The sequence below is a fragment of the Drosophila simulans genome, chromosome 2L (assembly GCF_016746395.2).
Source record: "Drosophila simulans strain w501 chromosome 2L, Prin_Dsim_3.1, whole genome shotgun sequence".
NCBI classification, from domain to species: Eukaryota; Metazoa; Arthropoda; class Insecta; order Diptera; family Drosophilidae; genus Drosophila; species Drosophila simulans.
In genome coordinates this window covers 21,582,091-21,594,336 of record NC_052520.2, presented here as the reverse complement: position 1 = coordinate 21,594,336, position 12,246 = coordinate 21,582,091, and the positions used below count along the sequence as shown (strand labels likewise).

The window sequence follows — 12,246 nt, the reverse complement described above, 5'->3', positions numbered from 1 at the left end:
TCTACGTATAGATTATTAGTCTATGCATTTCGACTTCTGTGTCATAATAACGTTCATTTGCCGGCGGCATTTTAAATTTTGCCTTCGTCCGGCCATTCAAACACTGGAGAATTTTCGAAGTTTTTAACACATGGAATAGAGTATGCAATTACTATTGTTTACCAATTAATATGTTGGTGTTCTATAATCCGTAATGAACGCGTTTAAATTAACTAATCCACATTTAAATAGGAAATCATAATATTTAAACTTTAATATTTCAAGCTCTAAATATATAAAATATTGTTGTTGTAGGTACACAGGTACACAGAAACTAGTAAGTTGGGGAAAAAGAACACGCTCTAATTTGCAGTATTGAGAGAAGAATCTTGGTACCCGATAAAAAACTGAACCTGAAAAGGGCGATATATAACACTGTAGATCAACAACGTAAGTATCAAGAGATTTTGATATCTGGGGTGCCCATCGGGAGCCACATCCGGCACCCGGATATTAACGTTCAGCCACTGAATGTGAAAATAGCTCATGAGGAAAAGGACCGGGCCAGCAGTGTACACTGTATTCAGCCATCACTGCTCAATCAAGCACCCTTTCCACTGCGTCTTCAACCCCTCAACCGTCGAGAATAGTTCAGAAAGCGGGAATAATGGCGATGTTCTCGATGCTCTTTCTATCCCCTGGCTGTGATTGTGGTAGTTCCGCTTTTGCTTATGCTGGTAGACCCCGAGGCGAAGGAGGACTGTTTCCATTGATCTGACTGGCCCGTTTTGCCCCACCAATACATAATCTCTTAATAAGTGCATAAAAACTTTTATCTTGTATTTGATCACAATGTTTTCTTATCCAACTTTATATCTTTTTGCCTTATCATGTGACAGCCCCAACAAGGACTCGTGTTTTCGGGTGTAAGGTTCGTCCAGTTTCCACTCAACCTCCGATCAGCAGATAGAACCAGTCTTTCAAGGAATTCAAATGGCGCTTTCTGATTTCTATCCTAAAATGGTAAAACAGAAAGGAATTCTTAGTAAATCGTTTTTATCTGTGTCTAATTTTGAATAATTTTGATTTTAAACTCCCAAAAAAATCTACAAACATTAAAACCTCGATTAAAATGAAACAACTACTATTAAAACTTCTGTAACACTTACCTTGAAAAAGTAGGCATAAGGGCTTGCTGAAGGGCCAGCGGAACTGAACGCGGCAGGAATCGTGTTGGGCCAGGATAGCACCCCCACTGCAGCGAGTATTATACCATTCTGTACAGTCGTTAACACAATCGTCACAATCATCGCAAAATCTCCTAGATTCCAAGGCGGATTCTTCTGTTTATAATTGTACCTTTGTCCAGTTAAAACAAATCATGCCCGCCATAGTTTTACAGACAGATGCATCCAGTGGCTCTATCCGTGACTTGAATCTCGGTTCACCAGGCCACAGCCACCCTGAGCTCAAAACCCCGACTGGCGCTGGGGGAGGGTATTTAGGTTCGGGGCGAAGGCAAGGCGCTGACAAACCAAAAAATGTTGAAAATGCGTTTAGCTCGAAACAACGAAAACAAGGCAAATGATTCGGTTTCGCTTTTCGTCTCAGCTCGCGGACTTAGGCGGTCTTCTCCTTCTTTACGCAGAATTGTCGCAAGGCCGCCAAGGAGTTCCCCCCGGCGGTGAGGTTCTCTGGGGATTCTGATCCTCCAGCAGCAGCTGCGGCTGCTAGCTTAGCTCTGGAGTTAGCACCGGCCCCACTGCTACCCAAGGAATCGAACATAGATGACAATGCGTTGAGCGAATCACTTGGAAACTTCTTTGTGCCTTCCGAACTCCCATCGTACGATTTGTGGCTAGAAGCGGGTGATTTAGGAGTAACTGATCTCTGACTCTCGGCAGGGCTTCGGGGAGGTAGCAACCTTGTCTGAGGACTTGCTGCCGAAGACGGCGTTTTCGGGGAACTCCTTTCCACAATATTATTGTTATTATTGGTGGCACTTCCATTCACCACAGCTGCATCCATTTTGGATGACTCCTCGGCTTCAATTTGCTCATCAACAAACTCAGACTTGATCTCCATTTTAATAGGTTTCGACTCCGCTTCCCTTTCTTGTTTTATTGCTGGCTTTAAAGATTCCTCCTCATGCCCTCCCCCTTGCTGCTGTTTTTCGGGAGTCGGTGCATCTAATCTAGGCCTGGCTTCTGCACTGCACTCACTGCCACTCCTTTCGCTGCTTGTATATCTGTAGTGCTGATAGTAGGGATCATTGGTATCAATCAATGGCTTGTTGTAGTCCACACTTTCATCGATCCCCAATCGTTTCAGTATGCTGGAGGCTACGGGCGAGGTGTTTTTGGTGGATGAGTTGGATGGACTACTAGCTGGCAGGCTGGCGTGTCTGGGTGGGGTGTCAAAGCTGGTTGTAAACATCTGCTCAATGGCACTCAAAACAGACGAGGCACCGGCAGCCTTTGCGCTGCCGCCGTTTTTCTGCTCCACTAACTCTGGGGACTTGTTTTTCGCTAGGAGTTGGGCAGCAGCTACTTTGGCAATTTCTTCTGGGGCCTTTACCCCTGTAATATACTGTCGCATGCGTTCGGCAAAAAGGGCAGCATCGTTTTTGTCGCCTCCACCAGGTCCCAAGCCTGGTTTTCCTTGCACCGAGGATTTTTCGTTTGAATGATCTTCTTGCGTCGTTCCTGATCCGCCCTTCATTTCCAAAAGTTTCCGTACTGGCAAAGACTTCTCGCGCTTTTTAGGAGCTGGTCGCTTTCGTGCTCCCGCAGACTGTAGGAGCGGTTCTGCATAGTGGTTGTTCTTGGCCATGTGGTTGCTCAAATCACCCAAAGAATTAAAGGCCTTGTCGCACACTTTACAGGTGAGGACAGCACTGAGAGTGCGACTTTCTTCGGAACTCAGACTGTTGTGGCTCTCCTTGGCATCTGAGTTGGCATTGGCATTCCCTGATTTGATAGGTATACTCTGCTCCTGGGATAGGATATTCGTGTAGTGCTGGGTCTCCTGCATGTGCTTTGTCATTTCGCCAAGAGATCGGAAGCTCTCTCCACACCGCATGCACTTAAGGATCTGCATGGCCTGCTCCACACCCTTGCCAAGCCAAACGTTCTGGCCTCTAACCAATTTTCGTGGTAGTGGCGTCGGTGGATCCCCTCGATACTGGAATGCATTCTTCACATTTGCCGATGGTGAGTGATTGGAAGCGCTTCCTGAACTGTGCTTTCGGAGGTTATGATTCTGCGGCGGTGGCGGTGGAGTTGGATGGTGGTGCTGCGGCTGGGGATTGTTACTTGGCAGATTACCAAAAGGTGGTACATTCACGCCGCAATGCTTGCTGTCCTTCATGTGGGTGGTCAGGGCTTCCAGGGTGGGGAAGCTCTGCTTGCACCACACACATCTGAACACCGAACTGGCCACACCTTTGTTTTGCCAGTGCGATTGCCAAATGTTATGCCTCGCTTTGGTCACTGCGCCACTACCAGCACCACCGCCTCCGGACCCTCCTCCGGATTCGGAATTTTGGTTGGGTGTTGGTTGAACCGGACTTTTTGGCGGCTGAGATGCTGCCTGTGGTGTTGTGGCCTTGGAGGAGTGCATTTTTTCCTTGGTACACATTCCACTCGCTCCACCCTTTACAATATCAGACATCTTTTCCAGCGGATCCACAACCAAATCATTTTTGCTATTCCAGTCAGGGAACTGACCCGCTCGAAAAATATTGGCAGCTGCCACAGCGGCAAGATAAGGATTAACTCCTGGCAACAGTTGACTGGCTGAGGGTGAAGCCACCGAATTCACGGGTGGGCTGTCTGACTTGAACATCTTCTTAACCTGAATGTGACCAAGTTGAGGCTCCGATTCGTGACCCCGTTTCCGGGTACCTACAGAGAGATCGAGTGGATTGTTGGCACCGTCATCGAAGTCCTCCTCCTCGCCCTCGGAGGCAGGTGGCTCAGCCGATTCCGCCCTTCCATACAGATTTGTGCGAAAGTCCAGAGCCTCCGAGTTATTACTCGATGCTGTGGGCGAAGCCTGTGGGGGAAGCTTAAATGGAGCCGCCGCCTCATTAGCCAGTGGGAGTGGAAGCCGTGGACCCGCCCCAGCCGCTGCAGCAGCGGCCAAAGGGAATCCATACTGCTGGGCGGCTGCTGCCACCATGTGCAGGTACGCCTCCATTGAGGGCGGCTGGGCGGGCAGGGACTGCGGAACTGCCGGAAATGATGAGTGCAGAGTGGTGGGCCCTTCTCCGGGCATCACCCCGGTGGATAGAGCGGCTGCGTCTAACCTATGACCTACTCCTCCGCTGCCAGCACCACCCCCATTTTCCGAGGAGTTTGAGTCGTGTGACGGACACCGTTCGCTGGAATTCGCCGACTCAGTGGAACGTGGTCGAGCTGTGGGCAGAGCTCTGCAAATACAAAGATGGTCATTTTAATAATTAATTTGAAGATTAGTTATTAAATTTCACTTTAAAAATATAACTCAAAATAAATAAATTATTTTATTGCAATAGCAATTGCTTAAATAAAAGCTAAAGACTATAGTACAGATCTAAGTCCGCGCACCCACGATTGATTATACCAAAATAAGAACTCCTAAGAACAAGAGATGCTTATCATTGCAGTAAGTGCCTTGATATTGGTTGCACTATACGGTGTGTTAGGTTGAAAAATATTGATATTGATAAAATATAATAAGCTGATCGTTTAGTTAGAAAACAATTTGAACGACAAAGCTATCTCGCCCCTTTTCGGCAACCGACTTTGACTTCGCAGGCCAAACATTTCTCCGGATGACACCGGTAGATAAGCAATCAAAAGCATTGGAAATCGTTATGGCCCGGCTTACTTTTTATTTGGCTTCGCTCTGTGCTAAATCATTCGCCGCCAGGGAACCTACAATGCCATCAATGGCAAACATATGTCAACATTTCGATTTGTTATTCAAATTTCTGAGCGCCATAAGGCAAACGCGGATAGAAAAAATAAAACTCTCGCGCCCAACCCAACCGCCCGCCCCCCACCTCCGCCACCATCGTGGGTTGTAAAAATCCAAATGAAACAATGGCGATTAATTCGAGACTTTAGCGTGCGTTATGAGCAATGCCGATCATAATCAAAAATCGGAATCCGAGAAGAGACTCAAGTATTTGACAATCTTGGAGGCAATTATCGTTTGGCTGACCGGCCACAAATTCCTAATGGTTTGAATAAATTAATTGGGCTGCTGAAAAATGTGCATAAATAGTGATGGAATAAACAAATTTTATTGCCCTCATAGCAGAGAAAACAAAAAAAGAATAAGGAAAATAATTTGCCAGCAGAGAAACCGAATCTCTAAACTTTATTTCCTACATGTGTTCAAGTGTGTAACATTCAAATCAAAACCACTTATAACTTTTATAGCACCGATTGTTTGCTTAGAAAATATTTCACAGAAACATAATTCAGCGGATTCCGTTTAGCTTATTTTGAATGATTGTCTGATTAACTTTGAAGTATATGCAAAGGTTATAAATTTTTGATGATAGCTCTATATAAGAACTACATATTTGTGTGTGGGCGCATTGTGCTTTGCTGATTGGGTTTGCATTTGAGGCGGGCGGAAATGACCGAACTTAATCAATAACCTTAATCAATATTTGAACGTGAAAATCAGCCTGTAAAATCTGCCTATTTTGGTCAAAGATTCCAATATCAAGTAATTGTCATGTGCTATTGTGCGATGAGCGATCGTTTACCGAAAAATGAAATTCTTAACCGGCATTAAGTTGTTTTATTCGGGGGAGTTTTGTCACTGGGCCCTATCAGAAAGTTAGTGTTTAATTGATGGATTGTTTACTAACAAATCCGGCCTAGCGCAATATTGATGGTATCTTAAGGTGCGTCGGAACAAAATCTGATTCATGTGCAGCTTATTTTGAACTCAGTCACCTGCCAGGTGACAGCATATCAAAGATAGTTATCACACACACCGCGCAATCACTCACCGCTAATTAGCTATCCGGACTGCAAGGGGCGATTAAGCCCGCATACAACCCATTCAGCGGCTCGTTTCCCCATTATTTTGCTTGACTAGTATGAAATACTTGGCAACGAGTTTTCTCCGCCAGCATATCATAATCTGAAATCTCGTTATTCGATTAAGCTTAAATCAAAATGATTTATACGCAACTCCAGCAAGTGCAGTTAATTACAAGTTGAAATGTCTCATTAATAATCGAGAGAGTTGCATATTGATATGCCCCCGTAACGCTCTGGCTAAAACTAAAACTAAAACTGTGGGAGTACGCCCATTGGTATGATATTGTAGAGTTGGTTGGACCTCAGGTGAGAACATAAGTAAATGTGAGCTGACCAATCTGAATTTTGTATATTAAAAGACAAGCACTTCAATAGTAGAATTATTGTTTAGTATATTTTTATAGCGAATGCCCAACTCTGGAGCTGGAATACTTTTTTCTAAGTTTCTAGGACAGTATTTCACAAAAAAGAAAGTGTTTTTTGCCATATTCTTTCGTTTCTATACTATACTATAAGGTTACTAATAACAGCATATCTATTTGTGCCGAAATCAACACACTGTCCCTCTTGAACCAAATCTAAGGCACGACGCATCCGTTAAGGTAACAGAGTAAATATTACTAAACACACACATGCACCCGGAGATACAACCACACGCACACGCACACGCCAGCGGCAAATTGTGAACATAAATCTCTTTGGTAATAGGCGCACACGGGGAAATGGGAAGGGGGTGGAGAATGGAAAAGATGGCAAGCAGAGCGTAGCGCATTTTGAGTTTTTCACTTTTTCGCATGATTTATTCAATTCGGCTACGTCATCGCCTTGGAAAATCTTGAAAATTCGTGTGTATCTGCATGCAAATCAAACGAGAGCGAGACAATTTGTCGCACTTTATTATTAATACTCCAGATGCACCCCTAAATACCCTCGCCCCCGCAAATATAGTGTCATAAAACCCGTTTTCAGCCTTCAGTTAATTTGCTCAGACTCAGACTCACTCGAGTGACTGTTCGAGAGCGAGTGCGAAAAAATATCTTGAACTTGTTTAATCATAATTTCAGAGTCACCCAGATACAGATACCCAAACGCTCACCCAAGTTAGTATCCCATCATCGAACTATGGCAATTTTTCTGTTACCACCCTTTTTTAAATCAAGTTCTGCTTTTCCCGATCCGAGGGACTGCGCATCAGCGTTTTCGGACTCGTAGTCAGTACTGTTGGATTTGCGGGTGGGTGTTGTGATATATGGGCGCGCTATTGGCGAGGTGCTGAATTTATAACGACAGGTGTGCGACTACGCCGAACCGCCAATGCCAATCATCAACTGCCCTGAAATCATAGTTTCTTGATATATTTATTTGGCCGATTTGGTTGAGAGTCTGAAATACTATTTGAACAAGTTCGGCTATCAGCTCACAATGACAATGGTTTTTGATTTTGATTGAAGCCGTTCTATTTTCAATATGTGTATGTCGTATATATTTGGTATATACCATTCTATTTAACCAGATACTTGAACGCACATACAAAGCACTGGCAAAAAAATAAAATTAACTGAATAAGATGAATGTAATCATTTCATATGCGAATATTTCGAGCATTGGCACTTTTAGTTAAGAATTCAATATTTCACTATGTCATAATGAGGAAAACTTTGATGCCCTTCGGTAGTTAAATCTCAGTCATCCGTTCAGTTCAGCACGTTCATCCGTCATACCCAGAATAGTCACTTTTTTGAATGCCCTGAATAAGACCATGTGAATCTGTTTCTTAATTCTATATCTTTCACTGTTCTATGCAAATAATCTTCCATATAACACTTACCCGGCATTTAGAGCCTGTCTGTAGATCTCGAGCATCAGAGCCTCGTGTAACATGTTTAAATTTTGCTGAATTTTGACGATTTGCTGGAACTTGGATGGTTTGCTCTTTTTGGAGCAAACAACGAGGATTTCAGTTGGATTTTGGAACTTAACTTAAGTTTGACACAATGATCATATAATCAATTGTTTTGCACTTGGTACGTTGTAGTATAGAACTTGTTGTTGTTGCAGCGTATAACTGATTAATTTGTATTTTTGGATTTTGTAATTTCTAAACTTTCGTATGTCAGACAAAAAATGACGTTTCGAGGCGTTTGTATTTTTAATTCCTAATTTGTGTGGATTTAAATTTAATTTATTAATTGCATTGAATCGTATACTTCGTTAAGGTTTGTTGATTTAAGTAACTGGCTTTACATTATGTATGTAGTGTAATTTTGGTGAGTTAAATACCGTTTAATGTAAATATTTGCAATAGTTTATCTTTAGTTTTGGTAATAAATATATTTTTGTGGTATATTTTGTTTAACTTGTGGTAGTTTTACGTATACTTTGTTGAACCATTTGTAGTTGTATGTTTCTCGTATGTTTCAGTCTTGATCGAGCATCTGCGTTCGAGAGTTTTTAACCTCTGCTTCTTTGACTAGATATGATGGCGCCCTGGAAAACACTCGTTCTATCCTCCCCCAAAAACGCGTTTTAAACTGAGAATTCACTGTTCTGGCGGAACCGCGGGTCGCGATGCGTGCGTCTTCTCATCCGGATTCGTCGTCACTACTCGAACGAAAGTCCAAAGGCGATTGAATCCCGCTGGCCGGGTTCCTTCGTCACTAGGCTCTGCTACGGCGCTCTGCCGGTGCGCTGCTGCTGCGCTGCCGCCGCTGTCAAGCTGACAAACAACAACAACGGGGCGCTGCTGCTCTGCCGTCACTGATTGATACGGATGAAAAAATGAAGCGACGCGACGGACGCGCAGCGATTGGAAGCTGCGCTGCTGTTGACGAGCAAACACGAAGCCCGCGTTTTGGCGACGGCAATTTCTGATTCGATTTTGCGTTCAGGCGACGGCTGCGCAGTTGTGTGTGTGTTGTGTGTGCCGTGTGTGCCACCCACACCCTTGCAGGACAAGCTGGCTGTCAGCGTGATTAAATGTGCTACTCTCTCGCTCGCACTCGCCGGCACTCGGCTAACTAATTACCGTACGATTTTTCCAAGTGCGCCGAGCTTTTTCGCACGATCGTACGCAGTAACGGTTTCTTGTCGACTGACTGACTCTTGGCGAAAAGAAACCGAAACCGATGGCTAGGCACAAGAGAGCGCGAGAGAGAAGAGAGAGAGAGAGGGACAAGAGCGCAGTTGCAGACTTTCCCCTGTGCTGGCAAGTGAACGCTTGGAACTGAAACAGGGGAAATCGCCAGGGAAAGAGATAGCGTTGTTGGACCGCTCCGTCTCGCTTGCTCCGAAAGTGTGTGAAATCTGTTTTGTCGTTTCGGCACCCTTCTTTTGTCCCTATTCCGAATCCGATTCCATCACAATTGAGATTTATGACAGTTTAACAGAAATGCTCTCACTCGCATGCGCCGTCCTACTCGCAGCCACTCAAACTGTGTCTGTCCCTGCTCTGTTTTTATTTTTTTTCAAAATAAACAGTAGTTGTTGCTCTCTGAGCTTCTCGCCCTCGTCACTTTTAGCCTCTTCCCACTCGCTCTCCTTCATCATGCCATCTGCTGTCAACTTTTGTTCGCCTTTCTGCAGCTCCTTCGTGGATCTCGCTTCTTTTGTTTCGTTGCATTGCTGTGCGAGCGAGAAGGAGAGTGAAAACGTGGAAAAGTGGCTTGGGGCAATTTTCACTTGGAATCAACCTATTCCATTTTTCTTTTTGGCTGCGAAAACAATTGAATTAGCGACACTCCGGCCGTTCTGTCCTCTGAAAATATGCCAAAATGACGCGATTTTATTAGTTTTCATGCCAAGGTGTCAATGTTAGTGTATGCGTGAATGTAAGACTGTGTAGAACATTGATGTACATAAGTATAAAGGCGAATTAAGTACATATTTGGCTAAATAAGTGCCTTTATATTGTCTAAACGATTTCAGCATTGAATATTATTTAAATACTAGTTCATCAACAATATTTTTCTTTGTATAGACCTTATTGCATGTATATTTTTATATACATGTCCATACGTATAATTTAGTAACTTTCGTTTCAATTTTAACACCTTTTCAATAAAATAATCAAGAGGAAACCGAATCTTCCCTTGATCAACATGCAGAGGATATGTATATTGTATTGTCAGAAGTAAGCATCTCAGTGAGGGAGACATGCATTAGTGTGAAGTACATTTGTACATATGTACAAATATCTTCTTGATATTAACAGCCGACTCGATATACCCATGTTTATCGGTTCTTATGTCCTATTGTGTTCGTCTGTCCGATTCTTCGAAAAGTACTCTCCCATCTTTGAATTCCTCTTTCTATTGCTGGTCTGAAAATCAGTCGCCCAAAAACCGTTTAGCATCTATTAAACCATACCAATTTTTGTTTCTAGGTATGACTTCTATTATAAAGGGTGCTCATTCTATTCGTTAATTTGTTTAATGATGACATGATAATATGTTTCGCATATTTGTGGCTAAGATCCATTAGTGGACGAAATGCCCACATTATCAAAATCCACACTTAAAATCTACCAATATTTGACGAATGCCTGGTGGAGCCATAAAACACAAAAATGGCGAAAAACTCGTTCGTTTTTTTCTGCTTTTGCCGCTGTTTTTATTGTTTACTGAGTCTTCATCCAATGGGAATCCTCGCTGCACTTGTTGCTTCCAGAACGGGCTCCGTTAAAGGCTGAGAAACGAATCGTAAAAGATTTAACGATCCACCAATTAACCGATAATAATGAAATCACGTGGACCCACTCAAGCCTAAAAGAGAGGTGCTGGGGCGGGAGCATTGCTTGTGGGGCTCCAGTATCATCCCCATCTGAGTCCTTGTGGTCCCCGTGGTAATAAATACTTTTACGATTCTATAATTTGATTTGGGAATTTTTATTAAATATTCCTTTTCCTGCCTTCACTGCGAGAGAGATCTCTTCGCGATGGGTCATCTATTGATTTTGCTGCGCCACATTAATTTTTTATGCTTTCGATCATTAAAATTCGTTGGATAAATTATTATTTGGAATTCGAATTCACTAAAGCTACATCATCCGAGACATTTGTCACGCAGAATGTCCTGCAATATGTATATATGTATGTATATATAGCGTGAACAGGCCATCATCAGCTTAGCCACTCAATAAGCATGTTCTGAAAGGTGCAAGGAAAGCTTAGAACTGCAAATATTATTTTATGAATATTATTTTAAATTATCGAAGTAGGTGGCGAGCGGCAGTCATCAGTGTCCGAGTGTCAACGTTCTTGTTTCCGTCCTTTTCGGTGGCTGAGCGAGCGGATGTGCGGACAACAAAGCAGATGATCCCAAATACACCTACGGACCTACAAGATATACTTATGTACATACATATGTGCACATGCACAAAGATATAAGATAATTCGCCCACGAATAGCGCCATGAGTTATTGGCAGCGGGTACGATTCTGCTTAAGATTTTGATTTCGGACTTGTTTTTATAGGCAGATTTCATGGTGCAGAGGGACCAACCAAAGACACTAGAATAACTAGAATAACACTAGAATAGTTATTCTAGTGTCTTTGGACCAACTCTTTCAGCCAACGCCAATTTGGAACTATTAAGAGTTGTAAGTCTCGGCCAAGAGATATCAGCTTAAGCTTGCATATTACTTTGATGAGCTACGAAATATTCGGAATTCACAAATATATTATAATTATCCATAGAGCGAGCCACGTGTGGAATGGCCGAAAACATTTTCGGTCACTTGATAAACTTTTGTATGTCTCGATTTTATTGCGAAACCCGTCTGCGACTGCCAGTGCCAATATTTATTCATTCCATAAATCAATCAAATAAATTACAATTAGCAAAGATCATAAAACTGAATAGCACAGAGCGGCAACGAATAAATTCAATACAAATGTGAGAAATCAAAAAGCGCAGGCAAGAAGAAGACAATCGAAAGAGAAACACATTAAAGCTTCAGAAGTTGTTAATTATAAATGTGAAATTTATAGCGCCACTCTCTGCCAGAAAAATTCCACAAATTGATCACTAGAGATCTTAGAGCGGCTCTTGATGACAACTCGAAATCGAAATCGAAATCGAAATCTGGTTTCTCCTCCCGCTTGTCTTAATCAAAATTTTGAATGGAACAAAAAGAACAGCGTTTGCTCCCTTACACATTTGTTCAAATTATAACGAAAGCGAAAGTGTCACATGGATTCCTATCAGGCAATAGGCTGATTTG

The 12,246-nt window shown here is 42.9% G+C and overlaps 1 protein-coding gene across 1 annotated transcript; it reads right to left on the bottom strand.

Moving 5' to 3' along the window:
- Positions 1–798: 798 nt before the first annotated feature.
- Positions 799–9,157, bottom strand: LOC6733099 (protein teashirt). The gene is made up of 3 exons (XM_016180523.3): positions 7,855–9,157; positions 1,149–4,411; positions 799–994 (listed from the first exon to the last, which is right to left on the bottom strand). Exons 1-2 carry the CDS (start codon positions 7,905–7,907, stop codon positions 1,600–1,602), a joined length of 2,865 nt encoding a protein of 954 aa, XP_016025815.1. The 5' UTR covers positions 7,908–9,157; the 3' UTR covers positions 799–994; positions 1,149–1,599.
- Between the last annotated feature and the right edge of the window lie 3,089 nt (positions 9,158–12,246).

Coding starts and splice junctions, on each gene's coding strand:
- LOC6733099 (XM_016180523.3), bottom strand. CDS start 7,907: ATGTTACACGAGGCTCTGATGCTCGAGATCTACAGACAGGCTCTAAAT. Junction 4,412..7,854: donor AGACAGGCTCTAAATGCCGG/GTAAGTGTTATA, acceptor TTGTATTTGCAG/AGCTCTGCCCACAGCTCGAC.